Consider the following 21,586-nt stretch of genomic DNA (forward strand, 5'->3'; position numbering starts at 1 on the left):
CAATCAGTCTAAATGAGGGTAAGAGCTGCCCGTCCTCCGGCAGTGTTTCTTCTCAACTTTTTTTTTTCTATTCTTTTTTTCGGAGCTGCGGATCGAACCCAGGGCCTTGCGCTTCCTAGGCAAGCACTCTACCACTGAGCCAGATCCCTAACACCTCTTCTCAACTTTTTATCAACTGACTGTTCATCGATTGGTGTTAGGATTGTACGCCAGTGTCTTTATGGCAGAGAAATAAGTACAGAGAGCAACAAGATAAATGTTCTTAAAGATGGATAATGTGTTGCAGAAGAATCAGTGAGGGGTCAATTCTGCCAAGAGGAGATATCAAGAAAGGGTCCCTAAAGGAGGAAGGATTTTTTTAATGTTTCCAAGCATGAGTATAACAATTTGAGGGAAAGAAGAGAAGGACATTTCAAGTGAAATGTTACAGGAGGATAAAGTGGATTCGCTTGGGGGCTGCCTTTAGGAAGAGTGAAGGGGATGAGAGTAAGCAGGGAACTTTGGTGTGAAAGCCTGAGTGGTTTACAGACTAACAATGGAGAGTGGCTGTGCCATCCCAAGATGGAAACATGGGCCTGGGAAGAAGAATGAGACAAACCCAGTGATGAGATGACCCAGGGAGGGACATCCTGCAAGAGACTCAACTTCTCATCTCTCCTGGAAGATATCAAATCCTTCACACAAAACTGTACAATGTAGGGCTTTAGAAAAACGAAACTCCTATTTTTCCACAGACTTCACAGTATGTAAAAGTTGTGAAAGCAGCAGATAGTAAATACCACACAGACAGAGATACAAGAAGGAAGCTCTTAGACAGCAGTGGCAGACTTCTAAAAATGACTATCAGTGCATTTCCTAAAAGTGACAGGCTCAGCTCCAAAACACATCAGTGGGCTCCTGTGCCGTAGCCATGAGAAACACAGGAGGAGTCTGGAGCCTGCTGGGGATGACAGTGTGCTTAACACACAGGATGACACAGAGGAGTTGTCCCAACAGGAAGCACTAGGAAAACAGTAAGAGGAGTGGAAAGATAGATATTCCTCCGCCCTAACCCCCAGCAGAAGTGTCCTGGTCCACAAAATAGCAGGTCTCCAAGAATCCATCCATTTAATGATGAGCAATAAGTTAGAAGGATTTGGTGAAGCATCAGTAAACAGCCCGACAAAGAACAAGTCTTGGGTGAGCTGGGGAGGTGACGAAACTGTTAGGATTCCCGTGGTCATTAGTCATGATGACTGTGCATATATCTGAGTCAATTCAACCAGGCACCAAAAAGCAGTCACTTTACCTTATGAGAAATGTTAAAGCCAATAAGAGGAAGTATTTCAAAAGTGGTAAAAATAAAAAAATTAGACAAAAATGAAATATGTTTTAACTAGGTTACTACGCACAAACATTGTAACTTTTTTTTTTGTTAGAGTTTAAAGTAATAAAACTCAGAGATAGCAGGTTGAATTCATCCAAACTGATCTGTAATGGTCAAGTCCCAGAAAGACTTGGGTGAAGAAACTGGGGTATGAGAACTTTCCAACCAACTAGTCAAATCAAGACTGAGAGTTGCAAACGAGTTTGAAAATTCAAGACTGTGGAGAATATGGCCTAGGGTGAAAGAAACTCGCTACTACGTGTGCTTCGACTTAGCAAAACCTAATTGAAAAACATCCAACAGACTACTGGAGAGATGTGACATGTTTTAATACAGAGATAAGACTTTTGAAAGATGTGAGTTGGACTGATAGGCTACCATGGCCACCTCAGTCATCTTGAAAGGTAACTGCCATGGCAACATGAGTAAACGGTGAGACCGGAAGTGCTTATTTAACCCGTGAGAGTCCTCGTGGGACCGGAAGTGTTTACTTAACCCGTGAGAGCCCTCGTGATTAATGCTGCCGTGGGAGTGGATTTCTTATGAAAGATGATTTCAGCAGCAGCAGCTTGTAATACTCGAGCTTCAGAGCTGTAAAGAAATGATCTCTGCTCTTAGATTACCCACCTGTGGTATTCTGCTTAGAGCAGCAGAAAACTGACTCAGCCACTGACAAGTGCAAATGCTATTTACACTGCTTAGCTTACGTAGAAAGAACGCACCACACGAAGGTAGACTGAGAAGGGAAGGTAAAGTCTGCTGGTTGTTCATATATAATAATGGGAATCAACAAGTCCTCTTCAAAGTTAATTAGCCAACGACACAGGCATATATTTCACAATATAAATATTCTGAAAGGTGGCTTTGTATTGATAAATGTCAGGTAAGAAACAAAAACTGAAACAGTGGGAAATGTTACCAATTCTTTTACAGCATCTATAGATACTACACAAAAATAATTAAATCTACTATGTATTATAATTAGTGAGATAATAAGATCTTAAATATTAAAAAAAATATAGACAGAATAGGAAGTACATTGATAATGCTGACCATATATATTTACCATAAAAATAAATGATTTTCTCAGTGGCCTATAAAAGATAATGGAGGGAGAAATTCCATATTAAGTAGGACAAAGGTATATAAATTAGAAAGCAAAGGGGAAGGCCGGGTGTGGTGGCAGAAGTCTTTAATCTCAGTATTTGGGAGGCAGGCAGGAGAGTCTTTGAGTTCAAGGTCAGTCTCTCACATAATGAGTTCGAGAACAGCCAAGGCTATGTAGAGAGACCCTGTCTCAGTAAAGGGAGAAAGGGTTAAGGTAGCTATGACGTTTTATGGCTGTAATTCCAGCACTCAGGAGCCAGAGGCAGGGAATTTCCAAACTGAGGCCATCCTAGTCTACATAAAGAGTTTGAGGCTAGCCTGGGATACACATGAAAACCTTATCCAAATCCTTACTTTAAAGGGGAAGAAAAGCAGAAGGAAAGAGAAGAGGGTGGAAGAGGACAGAATGGGTTACTCGGTGAGTATAAACATAAGTTCTAAATAAAATTGATACAATGAATTAAATGGATTCTAGTGAACATAAATGTATAATTAACAAAAGAGAAATGCATGAAGCAGAAGTTACAAACGATAGAAATACACTGTAGTCACTGACTTTAATATACCCTTTTCAGTTCCCAGCAGATGAAATACAAAAATTACAATGAACATCATACGATTATAACTTATTAAACTCTGAAAATAAATAATATACTTTATGGACCTACTTAGTTTGGATTGGCATTGCTGTGAAGAGACACCATGACCAAGGCTACTCTTATAAAGGCCAACATTTAATTGGGGCTGGCTCACAGGTTCAGAGGTGCAGTCCATTATTGTCATGGTGGGAAGCATGGCAGTGTGCAGGCAGGCCTGGTGCTGAGAACAAGCTGAGAGCTCTACATCTTGATCCACAGGCAATAAGGAGACTCCCTTCTGCACTGGGTAGAGCCTGAACATAGGAGACCTCCAAGCCCATCACCACAGTGACACAATTTCCTTCTACAAGGCCACACCTCCTCCAGTAAGGCCATACTTTCTACTCATGCCACTTCCTGTGGACCAGGCATTCAAACACAGGAGTCTATGGGCACCAAACCTACTCAAAGTATCACAATATCCAAACAACTTTTTAATAGTATTATTTTGGTTAACATTTTCATTAAATCAATATAATAATTAAATCACAATTATATAATATAAAATAATTATCCTCAATCACAACTAGTAAAGTTCTTATTATTTGACATAAAAGAACCTTCTACTGGAAATTTTTTAAAAATCATTTCAAAGTATCAATGGATCAAAAAGAAAATACTAAGCAGTACTATAGAATTTCTAGAAATCTTTATAATAAAGCAGCTCATATTAAATCCAACAAATTAAATATGAAGCAATTCTTCAGAGATAATAGACCAAAGTTACTACATCAATAGAACAAAACCCAGAAAATTTAGTCAACCATCTACATAACGTGTTAAAAGTTACATAAAGAAAAAAGTACAGTAATAGAAAAGGTTAATGAATATAAAGTTTATATTTATATTTAATAAATAATACAGAAATTATCATCATCATACTGTTAAAACACTGAGAGAATTCATTGCATTATCAACAAAAATGAACACGTAAGCATGAATACATTACATGTAAAAACATGTTAGAAGATGGGTGGAAGAAGATCTCATTGTAATAGTAGATCAAAAGGTACCATGACCAGGAATGTGTAAAATCTACGATATGAAATTCCCTAGAACAATACCAAGAGACATAAATTATACAGAGGAACTAGACAGGCAGTCATGTTCCCGGGCTGAAAGCCTCACAGTCGTGACCATTCTCCTATGGCTGCTGAAGAAACAGTATAACTCATCAATACTTTCCTTTTGGAGGGAAGCACCTAGTTGATTCTGAAGTTATTACGGAAAACATGCGAGGAAGTCCTGAAAAAAATTCTAAACTTATGAGCCCCAACATTTCTCTCAAATCTTGCATTACTATAACAAACATTTGAGAGAAAATATGCGGGCTCCTAAGTTTAGAAGTTTCAGCCCACCATCAGATGGCCTCCCTGATCTGGGCGTGGGTATGTTCTCGCAGAACCCTTCATTTGCCAGAGGCTAATGGATACGGGGAGCCTAAGGTTCCACAGTTCTCCTCGAGAACATGCAACCAGCAGCTTCCGGTAAGTTCTGCCTCCAAAGTTCTCTTTACTCTTCACGCTCCTCCAGTCTGCCCAGGGAGAAAACCCTTACCACATGCATCCTTCGAGGACACTGTGGGAAGGGCGATGGGAGTAGTCAGAAGGAAGGGCTCATAAACGGAGTGTGAAGTGTTTGTAGTGCCTGTGAAACCTTTGAGTGTACCCATAAGTCTAGAGGACAGTCGGTGTTTGGAGTCATGAGCCTCCAAAGGATCGCCTAGGGATTGGTGTGGATAAAGACCTCAAGTATGAGTCTCAGTCTGTGTTTTGAGAAGCCACTATCAAGCCCAACCACAAATGTTCCTCCAAGCTTTCTGAAAATATTGATGCTTTGTTTCAGCTCCTAGATCCTCATTTCCATTTGTTGAGTGATGGGATTGGGCAACTGTATTTTTAAAGGCACCTCAGTGATGCGGAAGCCAGATGGGATTATGAACACTAGTTTAGAGGCTGAAAGGGGGACCGGCTTAAAAACAGAGTAAACATGGACATGAGCAGGAGCTTTAATCTGCACTTAAATGATTAGAGAAATAGTCCTGCTAAATGTAGGCATTGTCTCAACTTGAAAAGCATGTCTTACACATTACTGAATCCATTACATAGTTTTCCATTTCTGTACGAACCCTCAGGAGAAATTAAATGTTCTAAAATTAGAAAAATACTTTATTTTTCCAAAGCTTGTGTTCATTTTTAATCTTACAGATACTTATTTGGCTAGCCATTCCTTTCTTCTGCTAACAAGTTTTAAAGATGAGACTAATGATCCATCTGTAAGTAGTAAGACTGGAAGAAATAAATTCAGAAAATATATGCATAGTTCCAAAAATAAAATGTAGTCTGCTTGACAGTGTGAATATATCCATGAAAATTTAATGATGTCCTTATAGGCTCCATTTTTAATTCCAGCCCTTCTCTTTCTTTTACCATTTCTTGTTTCTATTACTTTAGAATCTTACTTTTTAAAAGATTTATTTATTTATTATATATAAGTATACCGTAGCTGTCCTCAGACACACCAGAAGAGGGCATCAGATCCCATTATAGATGGCTGTGAGCCACCATGTGGTTGCTGGGAATTGAACTCAGGACCTCTGGAAGAGCAGCCAATGCTCTTAACCACCGAGCCATCTCTCCAGCCCCCTTGTTTCTATTATGACTAAAACAGTTCCATGGATCTAAGAAGATGTAGTCTTAGTACGTAAATATTAAAAGTGATCTTAGGGCTAAGGGAGTGAGCACCCAGTCAGTACAGGGCCTGCCATGGAAACATGAGGATCTGTGTTTGGGTGCCCAGCATCCATGCCAAAGCCACACATGGTGACGAACACCTGTAATCCTAGAGTTTGGGAGTGAGGGGCAGAGATGGGCAGACACCTGAGTTCATCCACCAGCCAGTCTAGCCAATCAGTGAGCATCTTTTGAGAAATGAAGTCTCAAAAGATGAGTAAAAGAGGAGACTCTTGATGTTGACCTCTGATCTACACACACACACACACACACACACACACACACACACATACATACACACAGAAAGAGAGAGGGGGGTGGATGCATACATTATGCACACAGCTTTTTAAAGTTTCATTATAATACTAATTGGAGTAGGTCTCTCAAAAGGTAGCATTCTTGTCTACTTATATGTAGAACCCATTCACTCTGTCCCACAGCAAGCTTTTCCCATAATGCTGTGCAACTGCTTCAAGCACTTTGTGTGCACCGTTATAATTAGAATCATTTACTTCTTGTGGGTTAATGAGTATCTTTCCCACTGCTCTTCAGTCTCAGGAGGACGGAGCCATGCCTGGTGTACACTGTTGTATTTTATTTATCTAGCAGCAGGGAAATCAGTTCCTCTGTAAGCAAACAAGCTAAACAGAACTGTGACGTTTTGTTGTAGAAAAAGTGGCTTCCTTCCGTGAATGTCACCAGGAACTTCCCCTCCTTTACACAGTGTCCAGAGGATTCCTCTCCCCTTTCTGGTATTGATGTGGCCCATTCCAACCCTACTGATACAGGCGACTATTGGTGGGGGTGGGGGGATAGTGAAGATTTAAGTCATCATCCTTTTGTATGAGGGCTTATAATTTAAAATGTGAAAGAACAATCTGTGGGAGCACATATGGCTGCTTCTCTTCTTCTTTCCTTTCTTCCTTCCATATGAAAATGTCCTTTCAACAAATGACAAATTCGTATTTTAAAATCTGTGGCTCTATTTTGTACAGTGTTAGGCCAGTGCTTGGCGCATAAACCTGTCTTACAGACTTACTGTTGGATGAATTATTCTATTATCACTACCTATCCTTATGCTGAATTTTACAAATATAAAGCCTAAAATATTGTTCTTAAGAAGTTTACATCTAGCCGGGCACCGTGGCACATGCCTGTAATTCTAGGACTTGAAAGGCCGAGCCAAGACAATCGCTGTAAGGTCTAAAGCCAGCTGGAGTTACAGAGAGAGTTCCAGATCAGCCAGGGCTATGTAAGGAGACTTTATCTTAAGTTGCCTCACCTCTAAAAAGTTCATATTTACTTCTTTTTGGAATGAGAGAGAAGTGGGAGAGAGAGAAAATCAGTATAAGGATGGTGATGGCAGGCTATACAAAGCAATGGCTGGGTGGCAGGGAGTGAGCGTTTCAGGCCTAAGGACCAGGACACAGAACTCCCAGGAGTATAAGGAATGGAGCTTTGGTTCTGTGACGTCTCAGCGTACAGTGGGGTTACTCGGCAGGTGACGTGTCTGAGAAGGTAGGGTGATGAGTGTATAGAGGTTAGGGCGTTCTGGGCTGACAATGGGGCTAATGAGTGGTATTCTGAGGTCATGTATCAAAGAGAAAGAAAGCAACAGAGGATAGAGAAAAAAAATTTGAATTTTGCTTTGTCATGTTGGGGCTTTCTGAAAACTTAATGTTTACAGTTATTTAGTGTGGGGGGGCAGGTAGGGCTTGCGTGTACCACAGCAGGTGTATGGAGGTCAGAGGACATCTTGCAGGAGTTGACTCTTATTGTCCACTCTGTGGGTCCTACGGATCAAACTCAGGTTGTGGACTTGGTAGCAAGCAGCTCCACCTACCGATTGGTCTCAAGCCTTGCTTTACTTCTACCAAGACTGTGGTCCTGTGAGGAGACTCTTCCTCTGGAAACTGTGGTAGTTGAACCTCTCCCCTAGTCCCTGCAGCGCCTGTGCTCAGCAGCAGGGGGCGCTATCCCTGATTCCTTTCCATTTCTCTCCCTCTCCCTCTCCCCTCCCCTCCCCTTTCCTTCCCCCTCTTTCTTTCTTTCCTTTCCTTCCTTCCTTCTGTTCATTTTTCATTTTTTCCTGTTTTCTTCTTTCTTTTCTTTTCCTTCTTTCTTTCCTCTGTTTTCTTTTTTCTTTATTCAACTCAGTCTTTCATACAAAGCATCAACTGTAGCATTCCAACTGCAGGGCCTCCCCTCCCTCCACCTCTCCCACCGCACCCCACTCCACCCCACTCCTACCAGACAGTTCCACCTTTGTATTTAGGGATTTAAGGACACTCTCACTCTTGAATAGTTCAAGCCCCAAGTAAACAAGAAGATTTTTCTTACAAAGTATCCCAGCTTTGTGCTCTTAGTGTCAAAACTTAAAGAGAGCTGGGAACAGAAACATTTAAACTAAGTGACAGTATGTTTTTATTTTTAGTGAAAACATTTTTGTCTTTGAGATAAACTTGAATGATTAGGTTTCTCAGTCTCTTTTGGTAAAACAATACACAGTGTGTGCTAAATGCTCAACAATTGTGCCATTAGAACAAGTTCTATAGATATTAATTTGCAGTTAATCCTCCTTCATTATCTCCATTAGCTAACAATGCATGTAATTACTGCTCTGCCAGGCGAAGACATCCAAAACACTAACTTTCCCACAGACTCCAAATATTCAGTAAGCACTCGCTCCAGTTCATTATGTTAATAACATATGTCACAACGCTCCTATTAAATGTGTATTAATTAAACACCACCCATGTAGCAAACCTTCAATATCATTTTTACTATAACTTTTTACCTTTCGGATACAGTAATTATAACGGCTACAAGGTACCATTATAATAAAGGTAAACTTAACTTTGTAAAACCTAGGTTTGTAAGCAACATTATAGTCAATTCCAAATGTATTCTGTTTTTAGCATTCATTAAAGTGGAGAAATGTTATTGAACAAAATATAAAATGTTTCTAAGTAATCTTTTTTAATTCCATAATTCTCTTCTCAAAAATCATTAGGAGTTAGGAACCAGGTCTGCCCCAAGCCCACCTTCAGTGACTCAGGGCCAGAAGTCACACCATCGCTAGCCAAAAAATGCAACATACCCACTGTTGCAGTGAGTCACCTACCCTTTAAAAAGTCCAGGCCCTCATAGTCTCTCTGTGTGTCTTTCTCCAATCTCTGTCTATCTGTCTCCCTCTGGTCTCTCTGTTTCTGACTCTCTGTCTCTGTCTCTGTCTCTGTCTCTCTCTCCCCTCCCCACTTCAAGGCAGCCTTTCACCCCTCCCCCTCAATAAGTCTCTTGTGTAAGATCTGCTGCATGGTGTGATATCTGTGGCATTTGTTGGGCCCCAATCTGTCAAGATACTCTTCTGCCACAAACCCCAAACAATTGCCACCATCAATGTGTGTTTATTTTGCTATTCTACTACATATGTTTCTATAAATAATTAAATATGCCAAAATATTGCCTTATATATTGCAATATTTGTAACATAGTATTTTGTAGCCTTAAATTGGATAAAAAGGGGATGGATTTTCTAAGGTAGTTTATAAATAATTCATAATTGAAATATGACAAGAAATTAGAAAAAGCACAATGTCAGGTAATATTGGAATATTATGGAACGAGATGTCTAATGGTGGCTTTGTAAACCTTCATAAACTGAATTTGTTCTTTCAAAAGAAAACTAAATATGATTTTAAAAGTCAAAAGTAAAGCTCAGCAGGAAAATAAACTAAATATCAAATTAAAGCCAAAGAAGAAAACTTCTGTTACCTTGGGGCTCCTCATGTAACCATGTGAGTGGTGGGTTAGAGGTTCTTAACTTAGAACTAATTGAGATAACAACTGTTATGGCTACACAGGGTGATTTATTTAACCCATTGTGTGCCAGGCACTAATGCCTCAAACCCGCTGTAACTAGTGCTGTATTAAATAAAACTTATCCTCTATTCACTTTTCACAATAACTACGTAAGAGAGATGTGAATGCTATGCACTTCTTACAGACAAGAACAGCAATGGTCTCTAAGGGGAAATTGGCTGATGAAAGTCGTAAGATGGGCAAGGATTCTACAGCTTCATCTATGGCTTGTTCCTAAGCACAGCAGGTACTCAGCCCTAGTTCCCAGTCCTGGGACTTCCTCGGAGTCCACCAGAGCCTTACAAGCTCATCCCTCTGTCTGAAAATGGGAATAACAATTCTATGTACCCGAACCACTGAACTGGCTAGACAGTTCATAGATGGTGCTCCTCAGAACATGGGGCTGAAAATGGTGCGTGGTACACTATTGATGAGATGAGAAAACAAAGTGTTGAAGATAAGGAAAGCTAGCTGGCTGTCTTTTGATCAAAGTTTCCATTAAAAAAAAAAAGTATGCCCTTTTAAAATTCCTTCTGGTCTTACCTTGCTTAACAGAAAACCATCACATGACAGCCACTGTCAACCAAAATTCTACACCTGGGAGGAGGGCAGACAGTAAAGCAAGCCAGAAGGGAAGAGTGAGCCAGCAGGAAGGAGGCCTTGGAAGGACTGTGCATGCACAACTGCCTGGAGTGACTACCAAGCCCTGACTCACTGTGATCATATGCATGTATTAGTTTCCTGTGATAGGTTCTTAAAACAGAAACAGAAAGTAATATTCAAAGACTGCCTGTTCATCCTCATTGTTCATTACTAATTTTTTTTTGAGATACTAAGTAGCTCAGGCTGGCCTAGAACATGTAGACCAGGCTGACCTTGAACTCACGGACCAACCTTACCTCTGCTTCCTGAATGTTAGGACATCAAATGCATGCTGCCGCACCTGCCCGTTGCTTTAGACAAGTTAGAATTGTGTGGTATTTTTCATAGGACTTTGTGTTTTAAAAAATCTCCTTGTATGAATTGTGACAGTCAAGACCCTAAAAGAAGACTTGCCAAAAAACTGGTATCAGGAAACTAAAATTCAACATAATTCATAATACTTTTAAAAAAATCTCTATATACCTTTGTATATGTGTGGGCACTTAACTACACCTATGTGTGGTAGTGTGTCTACACGTGTGGGCATTTACCACACCTATAATCATACATGTAACAATGTGTGGTAGGGTACATGTGTGGGCATTTACTACACCTACAACCATACATGTAACTATGTGTGGTAGGGTACATGTGTGGGCATTTACTATACCTATAACCATACATGTAACTATGTGTGGTAGGGTACATGTGTGGGCATTTACTACACCTATAACCATACACCACTATGTGTGGTAGGGTACATGTGTGGGCATTTACTACACCTATAACCATACATGTAACTATGTGTGGTAGGGTACATGTGTGGGCATTTACTGCACCTATAACCATACATGTAACTATGTGTGGTAGGGTACATGTGTGGGCATTTACTACACCTATAACCATACATGTAACTATGTGTGGTAGGGTTCATGTGTGGGCATTTACTGCACCTATAACCATACATGTAACTATGTGTGGTAGGGTACATGTGTGGGCATTTACTACACCTATAACCATACATGTAACTATGTGTGGTAGGGTACATGTGTGGGCATTTACTACACCTATAACCATACATGTAACTATGTGTGGTAGGGTACATGTGTAAGCCCCTCTCTTTGTAATTAAGGAAGCCAGCTAAGTGCTTACTGTATAAAGATTAGGCAAAACGCCTTAAACAGGAAGGATAATCAGTAAAGGTCTCAGTGGACATCATTGGCACACACACGGACTGCTTCTACTGAAACCGTGAACTTGGTCTAAGTAACCTTTTGTCCCCTGCCACAGCATTGGCTCAGGCAAACTGTAAGCAGTGCCCTTTGTCTTTTGCAAAATATCCTTTCTCTGGTCACCAGTCCTCACTCTGGATCTGGTCAGGTTCAGGGATGAGACAGCTGAGAACACCAAGGTCGTCTAACCCACATAGTCAGCTCTAAGTCCTGGGTCTCTTCCTATTAAGGGAACTAACCAATGGTCTTGTGATGTGCTAAGCCATTTTACTGCTCAACACCCAACTGTAGGCTTATATTTTTTAAATCCTACTTTAATAAGTGTTCTTAAATGTGTTAACCTCCCTTCTAGCCCACCACCCACCAGATGGAGGGAAAGGGAAAGGTTAATATGGCCAAGCAGGATATGGACCTGCTTAAAAATCGTTCTTTGGGGGCGATTTTAATCTTTGTTGTCAGAATATTAGTGTACTTCAGTTCACACAAATCAGCAGTGGTAGCTGGATCCACTCACAAATACCATTTACAAATTAGAAATGGCAGTTTGATCCAGAAACAAAACAAAACAGAAACACAACCATGAGTTTTGCCAATTGGATGAGTCTGTGCGGAAGCTGGAAGGAGTCACCAAAATATCATGAGAAGTTCTTTGGTGTGTTTCTCTCTACAAAGTCACAACAAACAAAACCAGCAAAAACGGCAAGTGAACCGGTGTCACGGCATCGTCAGTGAAGACCAGCATCAACAAAGCCCAGCAATAAACAACAGAGGATGTCAAGGCAAACCAAGGCCATGCAGCATCCGCCGCTGTCCGTGGGGTTACAGTCAGACCCTTCCCAAACATCACGTGTTCTCCCAAGTGTCCAGTCTAGCAAAACATCCCATGGCCTTTTCATAGGCAACTTCCAAAAATCTACCACATGTCTGTTCTCAGCAAAACGTCCTTCCCGCAACTGCTTCAACAAAACCATCCTCTCATAAGACAGTTTCTTTAAAAAAAAAAATGAATCACATGACCACATGAAACCGAGTCTCCAAAAATTAAAAAATTTCCACTTCACTTAACTTCTAACAGTTTTGAGAATTTTTCCGAAGTAGTGACTTTTATGTCTCTAGTGGCTATTATCCATTCTTAATGTCTATATTGCTATTGGTTTTTTTAAATATTTGCAGGCATAATAAGTAAAAAAAAATGAAAGGGAGAAACAAACAAACAAATGAAAAAGAAGCAAAGAAAGAAGCAGAAAGAAACAAAGCAAAAGAAACAGACCAAAGGGGTCCCGAATTTTCAGGAGCAGTGGTGTGAATTGGCCTCCAATTGGTGGTACCCTTTGGGAATGATTAGGAGGTGTGGCCTGATGGGGGCGGGGCATCACTGGGTTTTGAGGTTTTAAAGCCTCTGACCGCGCTCTGTTTTCCACCTCCTGCTTACTGATAGGGATGTGCACTCTTAGCGGCCGCTCCAGCCTCCGGCTACCTCCCCTCCACCATGGTGACCGTACCCCTCTGAACCGTAAGGCTGAAATGAGTTCTTCCTCAGCAGCTTTGGTCACGGTGTTTTATCACAGCAGCAGGGAGGTAACTCCCACATCAGCAATCCCTCTGTGCCCAGGGTTTCACACCCTGCAATGCGATGAGCCGCAGAAACCTGCACTCACCTCCGGGGCGCTCGTGCTCTCCGTCCGTGTGCAGCAACATGGCGATCGGCATGCCCACGTTCTTGGATCGTCCTGCCACAACCACGTTTTTCCCAAATGTTTCAATGCCTTTAAAAATACAGTCTCCTTCAATGCGTGACTAATGCAAGGGGCAAATTAAGTATGTGAAAAGTCCACAGAAGCATTCTGTAAAAACTTCTAATTAAGTATGGATTTCATACCCTGTCTAGAGCATGCCCTCACTGGATTATTTATAAATATTTCTCTTAATGCTTCTTGGATTTGCCACTTCCTTTCTCATTATGTCCTCATTTTAAAAAAAACACAAAAATTCTCAAGTTGCCATTAAAATCCTTTTAAATACCAAGTTTCCCAGGAAGTGCACAGTCTTAAAATACATTAACTGCTAATTAGACTAGAAGTTCATACAACAGTATTAAGCACGAATGGCAGTCGGGCTTCTAGCGAAATGGGATAACAGAGTGGAAGGTTCATGCACTTTTCTTCACAAAATCAAGCAGTACACTACAGAGTTAACGCTGTATCTTTTGTGGGCACCAGGAAGACATTGGAACCAAGCTGTGTCCAAGTACTAATGAGCAAGTGTGTGATTCTAGAATCTGCTTTCTCTTGGAGAGTTTGTTGATCAGTTAGAAAGCAGAGGATTAGAAGGAAAAAGATGATTCCAGAAAGGAAGTGACTGGGGGGGGGGGGGGGGCAGGAAAGCCATTGTGTGCTAAGCCACCGAGTTCCATGAATGTACCTTCCAGCCTGTGAGACTATGTTGAGTCTAATACTGTCAAAGCCTGCATGCTTGTATTAAAAACTATAGTCAGTGGGCAGGGAGCCTATATACCCAACACATTATCTTAGTAAGAAAATGTTCTCCACTTTGACAAGATCGTCGTCAAAATTCATAATTTGAAAGTAGGAAGTCTTGGCCACATCTGGGTGGTCCGCTCTCGCTGAAAGCTACAGTGTCTCTGCCTGTCACATGCTCTTCCGGTTTTCTCTTATGCTCTCCGTTCTGTGCAATTGATAAACGTACAGCCCTTTTACAGGCTTTAGTTTCTGCCCATCACTTCAATCACGTGTACACAGAGGTGGTTCTACCCAGCCAAGGCCCCGACGAGGCTCCTCGGCAGATGATCCTGGTTTCACACACACCCAGGTTACCAACCTGCTCTTTTGATGATTTCCCAAACGGCGCTGGCCGTGGCGGGGATCAGCGAATGCTGGTCAAGGCACAGTCTTCCGATATTGATAATGTGAAACCCATCTACGTCTTTTTCGGGAGCGATCCCATTGCATATTGTTCTCTCATCCACGTGGTCTGAAAAATCAAATACAATTGGTCTCCTTTAAAATGTCTGCTTCTGTGAAAGCTGGAGAATGGGAAATAGGGGTGTATAGCTGGACCACTTATGATTTCGCTCAGGAGACTGGCTACATCTAGAGCGTGGGCTACCAAGGGCTTACAGCAGCCGAGCTGGTGAACTGTCTGTAATTGAACCCTTCTATGGGAGTGCAGCAGCAAGTAGGTATAAGCCTTTGCCCCAACGTGCTTGCAGATTTAAGGGGTTCGAATCCACTTTTCTCTACCACAAGATGCTTCCACTAATAGACTACTGTTAAAAATTTAAACAGGGAAAATTACATGGGGTAAGAGAGAAAGCCACAGGGGATAACCAAATGTGGTCATAAATTCTGCTAAAAATCTTTGACTCACCACTAACGGCAAGGACTAAAGAGGAAGCAGGGTTACAACTATGGCACAGGAAACAAAAAACAAAGCTGAGATGTCAGTCTGGGACAGGCATTTTCACAAACCCTCCACTTAACTACAGTGTCAAATAAATATTCTCTGGATGCTACATTGAAAAAGCAAGACAGAAAATATTTATCAGGTGCCTGCTTGGCCCAATATCATCCATAATTGTTCATCATTAACAAGAGGAGGGCAGGAGAGGAATGGGAACAAGGCTAACCTCACAGAGCATCGCCACCCCAATCTGAGTCTACTGTGGACATTGGAAATGGAGTGGGTGGGGTCCTCTAGGCCACTGGTTCTCAACCTTCCAAATGCTTTGACCTTTAATGCAGTTGTTCATATTACGTGACCCCAACCATAAAATTATCTTCATTTTATACTCCATAACTGTAACTTTGCTACTGTTACGAACTGTAGCGTAAATATCTGTGTTTTCCGATGGTCTTACACAAGGTGGCACCCACAGGTTGAGAACCACTGCTCCAGGCCACTAAAGGAGTGGATCTCTTTCTCCACAGGTCTACAAACTCCCTCTCCTACAGACACAGAGACGGCTCGTGATTCTGGGGACTTGCTATGCAGACACCAGGGTTAGAGCCTACGCATCCTTCCTAAGCTTAGCTTTGTCTCACTCTTTATGATTCTCTGGTGTGCACTGAAGTGTATGTGGACATCGAACAAGACCATATTCCTTCGAAGAGGTTGGGAAAAGTTTTCTTAAGTCCTCTGTCTCTGAAACACCATCTGTAGTAATTTCTGTCAAACATTACTACCTTCAAAGCAGTGTGTATTCTATAAAAGAAAAGACTCAAAAAAGTATTTTTTTCCTAATAAAATTTAGACCCACAGTAGCTAGGAAGAAATGGTGCTTTGGGGACCTTGCCTGCCCAGGGAAAGTCTCAGGATCAGTAATTTAGACTCAGATTTTTATTAGCTATCCCTCTCCCATAACTTGTCTGGCCAGAGTTTTTGAAGATTAAATTAATAATACAGAGGATTAGAGATGGGGCCTGTGCACACACATATTTTGATTTTTTAATTAAATTATTTAAAAAATTTTTGTATATATATATGCATATATTATATCTAAACCTTTTTAAAAGAAATATACACCATACAAATTGTATTTTGAGATGAATAGACTCAGAAGCAGATGATAAAAGAAAAAGCAAAAGATGGGAAGGAAAGCCAGAAACTACTGTTTTCATAAATTCCTGAATGTGAAGGTTTTGTTTGTTTTTGAGACGTCTTAAAACAGATATGCCCATAAACTTGGACATAAAAATCACCCTCTTAGGATGTTTTCACCGTGGGTGCGAAAGAAAGAGACATTAATGGCTACAGAGACCAACCAATCCCTCAAAGACCCAATGGTCTCAGTGGTAACAGTTTCAAATGGTGCTTGCTCGGTGCTGCCACCTGGTGGTACTATACTCCATTTACAGGACAGTTTACCTCTTCTTGTCTATCATAAAAAAAAAGTTACAAATTTTAAAGTAAATAGACAACATTATGAGGGTAGGACTATAAAAACCCATGTCAAAATTATTTGAAGCTAAAATGTCTTCTAGAAATATTGTTTTTTCCTTTGAAATGAATCTTAAATTGAATTAACAATAATTCGCAAATAATTCATTATTTTTTCATAATAAGGTATATTCAAATCTGCCGCTGAAAATGAACACATTGACAAAAACCTGTGTTTACCATTTAGACAAACAATCTAACTATTGAGCCATCTCCATTCCTGTTCCAACCTGCTTCAGACGTCACCCTGACTCCTGGAGCTCTTATCCTTTCAGTGCCTGAGTCTAAAAGATGTAATGGGGGGAGAGAGCATCAGACTGGTGTAATATTTACACATGTAATAAATCGGAATTTTAAATTAATATTCTGTGGCAAGCGATTCTTTATGCTGATTATTTTATTTGATGTTCAAAACCCCATACGGAGCAGGGGACGTCTTTACGTACCAGATGGGGAGACGGATGCAGAGGGGTGACTAGTTAACGGCAGGGTCAAGACTCAGAATTTCATTATAAGACGTGCCTTTCCTGAGTCACTGTCTCTCTGAATGTGAAACGGTGTGGCATGAACACAGGCACTGCAAACATTTACAGCGTTCACTAGCTTAGACTCACATCTCGGAACTGTATGAACTGTGATTAATACATTAGCAGGGGGAGATCAGTCTCCCAGGATATCATTCAGCTAACCAGAGGGAACGAACTCAATCTCTCTATTCTTACCACCAAATACGCATAATAACAGCTCCACTCCCCAGGGTTACTGTAAAAATTCAAACTGGAGTAATAAATATAAACTCTTCATACAACCAAGGCTTAGTTCAGTGGGTGCCAACCACTGGTATTTTTGTGTACACGCTGTTGGCTTTTTGTATATAAAAGCACCTTCTCTCAAACCTCCCTCACATTTCCAGTTTCCTGTTCAGGGAACACAAGCCTCAAGCAGTTTGTCTGTACAACAGATAGGTAACCAGTGCCATCTACTGGCCGTTAGTGACAAAATCACCAAATAAACGTCACAAAGGCAACGTGTGAATATGTATTTGATTTTGTTGGAACAAACTAAATATAATGGAGTCAGGAACTCTGACAGGGAATATAATAGTCTGAAAAATGACTCTAAGACATTTTTTTAAATTATAAAAAATTATATATATATATATGCATATATATACATATACACACACACATACACACACACATTTATATTTGTAGTATGTAATATGATGTTCTGCCACACGTGTACTTTATGTAACGGCTACCTGAATCTAATCATCACATTCTATACTTCTTTTTGTGTGGTAAGAATATGTAGACCTGTTTTGTGGCAATACACAATTCACTCTCCCATGGTGTTGTCCAATAGGTCTTTGGAAGTTACTTGTCATATCTAACCAAAGTATTAAGTTCCTTGGCTAATACTTCAAACCCCCCACCCCCACCCCAGCCCCTTATAGACAGTTCTACAGTGTGTTTCTCCAGGTTTGAAATGTTCGTTTGTTTGTTTGTTTGTTTGTTTGTTTCTGTGTTTATGGCATGGCCTCACGGAGCCTGGGCTGGCCTTGAGTCACTGTGCAGCCAGGCTTGGCCTAGTTTGACATGTTTCAGACCCCACATGTTAGTTCAATACTGTCTCGGGACGTGGTTTGTTTCAAATGCAGGTCCTTTCCACATGCTTAAGAAGACTGCTTTCCTGCCATTTGGGTGTACGAATATGTCTGTATTTTGAATATTACCCTATTATTAGATGTTCATGGTTCACAAACGTTTTCTCCAACTCTGCAGTGTTGCCTCTCACTCTGCTGTTGACTTCTTTCTGTATATCAGTTTTGAATGTGATATTTTCTCGCTCTTCGTGCATTGCTTGGGGGTGTCTCAGCAAGAAATATTAGTACAGACCAGAGGCTAAGACACAGTCTCTGGATTTTCCTTTTGTAGTCTATCGTTTCATTTAAGTGTTTAGGTACGTTTGCTTTAAAGGGTGATATGAGAGTCTATGTCTTTCTGTTTCCTCCCACACCATTTCTCGATGAGCACGTCGTTTCCTCCAGATCTGTTCATAGAAATTCTGACAGACATAGTTGACCATGAGTGGGTTGTCCCGCTCTGTCCAATGTGCTTCACGGATTCAGTGTTGGCTCCACGTTGCTGTGACTACGGTAGCTCTGCAGTGGTTTCTGAGCGCAGGTGGCTTGACACTGCCACCTTTCTTCTGCCTTTGGTTATTTGGGACTTTTGTGGCTCCGTATGAATTTCAGGATTGCCTTTTGTTTCTTTGGGAAGTGTCATTGGAGTTTTGGGCAGGATTTCATTGACTTGGTAGATCACTGTCAACAGCCTGGCCCTTTTAAAATGAGTACTATAAATAGTTCGTGAAACTATTTGAGTACTGTCTAAATGCAAGTGTGGGGACTTTCAAATGAAGCAAACTCTGAGTTGACGGCTTGCAAATAAAATCAGACTCTCTCCCATTTTTGCACAAGCTAGGCAATTGATTGACAAGTACTACTGGATACTTTGGACAATCAATTTAATGTCAGTAAACTCCTGATCGTCTTTAAATCTCATTTCCCTGCAGGATAAACTAGAGTGCCCCGTGTGTTTGCTTCTTCCCTAGTTTTGAAAGAAGGAGATGCATCCCGACATCAGCTTTTCCAGGACGCGTCTGCAGCGTCATCTGCAGACCATTTTTCTCAATGGGAAACTTTGAAAACATCTAAGATCCCTTCCGACCTGATCATGTTTCAAAGCAGTGGTTCTCAGCTTCCTGATGCTTCAAACCCTTGATACGTTTCCTCACTTTGTGGCAACCCCAACCACAAAATTATTTTGTTGCCGCTTCACAACTGTAATTTTGCTGCTGTTATGAATTGTAAATGTAAGTGTCTGATTATATAGGATATCTAATATGCGGCCCTGTGGGGGCTATCCACCCAGAGGCTGAGAACCACAGATTTAAGGTGATGTCATAGCAGAGGGTAAGAATGAGAAAGCTGAGATTTACAACAAAAGGAAACCTTCGGTATATATTGAGATACTGTGTGTTTGTATAACAAAGCATGAATGTGGTCCATCAATTTAAATATTAGCTCACGTCACAATGGCATCATGCAGTCTTGCTTTCGTCACATCAGATAAGAGTTTATCTACTGGGTGATTTAAAAATTCAGATATTATCCCCTACACTTCACCAGTACACTTGCATAGTTTAGACACAATCGGATTTCAGACCTATGGTCCAGTGAAATCATATCAGCCCTCCAATAGCATCACTCAAATTTCAGCTCTGGTGCTACACTAACCATGGCTATGTAAATGCAGTGGGCACTGAAGCTCAAGCATCTTGTCACGGGCAAGCTTGGCGATCCTTGGCCGACCTTGTATTTCGGGAGCATTGAATGTTTACTATTCGGTTTGCGTGTAGACGTAATGTGTGTCCACTCTGCACCCACGTGACGTTCAAACACAGAACAGATCAAGGGGATGAGCCTATCAATGTGAGAGATAGAGAGACAAGATGCACTGATGCTGTGAGTAGATCGGGAAAACAGTGGGCAGCAGGGAGATGCAGGTGACGCCTATGCCTTCATGAAGCAAAGGAGGAGCTACGCTGTAAACCCTGGCATCAACGAGATCCGACACTAGTGTGAATGGAGACGTGCAAACACTGGATCCTGTGAGATGTCGCTGTGCAACACAGAACTCAGTGAAGGCCAGGGTCAGGAGATAAAGCAAGGGGCTGTGGTGAAAAGCAAGACAGAATCCCAGAGGAAGCAGCGTCTGCTGAGACGTCACAGTAGGGAGGTCCCAGCAATGCCCCTGAGGTTGACTGAATACACACACAAGAGATCAACCGCTCAGGAAGGAATGTCAGGTGCGTGCCAGCCACTGAAAAGGTGTTTGCTCCCCCTCAGTCCTACACTGAGCAAGCGGTCACTGTGCAAACCCCTCCCGATGTAGCTTTATTTGAAAAAATAAACAAAAAGCCAGACACTTTAATTCTGTGTCTAATGCTTCGAAAGATAATATCGTAAATAAATATTAGTCATACTACTTTTTATTTCCTTATATATCGTCAAACCACAATAAGATAGTTTTTAATACGTGACCAAAGTGTTCAAGAGACACAAAAGAACTGCTAATTTTCCCCATTGTTTTTTCAGGAGCACGGCCTGCCTTCAGCTTGCAGTCTGCTGCGGCTGTGCCCTGCTGTAGAGACAGGTATGTTTCGCGCAGGCCTGAATTTTCCATCCACAGTTTTTCATCTCGTAAGTATAAAGCATTAAGAAACTGTTAGCTATTGCTGCGGTACTAAGAAAACAGTCAGTCTGCTTCTGAACATGTTTTACAGTTTGCCCCCGATGTCACGAGGTGCCCTTTGTCCGGCCCAGCCCAGAGCATACCTGGAAGGGGTAGTTGAACTAATATCCCACTGACTCTTGGGTCCATGTTCAGTTGATCAGTGATATCCAAAAGTTCCTCCTGAGAAACATTCTTGGGCTTCACGATGAGCTCACTGCAGATGCCTGGAGGAAAACCAAGCAGAGGAAGTCACTTGAATACCATGTGGCCTTCATTAAAGAACTCTTCTCCAGTGAGCGACTGGAAGGAAAGCCCTTTTGCAAAGTCTCTGTTCTGATCACCAGGAGGAGGGATCATGGATTCTCTCCTGATTCCTGTGTACTGTTTGGCTGCTACTCCAGGTAACAGCTTGTGCTGATTGGTGAAGCTGGCTCATAGAAGACTTGAAGAGGCCCAGGAGACCGGAAATCAGTGAGGTTTAAGATTCAGCTAAAGCAAATGTAATAAGTATACAGGCTCTTTAAATGCGAAGAGCCCTAGTGCCTCGCTCACAAAATATGAAATCACACTGAAAAAATTCCACAAGAACCCTGAAACAGTAAGATATTCACCCGAGCTTTAGTGATTGAATAATTGAATATCTCTAATAATAACAATCAGTGCTATGTGAATGGTGCTTATTGGCTAACCGTCTCTCATAATTATGTAATCTTATGTGATGTCTTAATCAGGGTTTCTATTCCTTCACATA

General features: G+C 41.2%; 1 protein-coding gene across 3 annotated transcripts in view; it reads right to left on the reverse strand.

Moving 5' to 3' along the window:
- Positions 1-21,586, reverse strand: part of Mthfd2l (methylenetetrahydrofolate dehydrogenase (NADP+ dependent) 2-like) — an 81,370-nt gene that overhangs the window by 40,882 nt on the left and 18,902 nt on the right. For all 3 annotated transcript variants that reach the window (XM_063273069.1, XM_017599176.2, NM_001107211.2), the window contains 3 exons: positions 20,937-21,059; positions 14,417-14,569; positions 13,237-13,344 (listed from right to left, as the gene is read on the reverse strand). In XM_063273069.1, the coding sequence (XP_063129139.1) occupies positions 13,237-13,344; positions 14,417-14,569; positions 20,937-21,059 (384 nt within the window). The remainder of the gene's footprint in view (positions 1-13,236; positions 13,345-14,416; positions 14,570-20,936; positions 21,060-21,586) is intronic.

The sequence above is a fragment of the Rattus norvegicus genome, chromosome 14, assembly GCF_036323735.1.
Source record: "Rattus norvegicus strain BN/NHsdMcwi chromosome 14, GRCr8, whole genome shotgun sequence".
NCBI classification, from domain to species: Eukaryota; Metazoa; Chordata; class Mammalia; order Rodentia; family Muridae; genus Rattus; species Rattus norvegicus.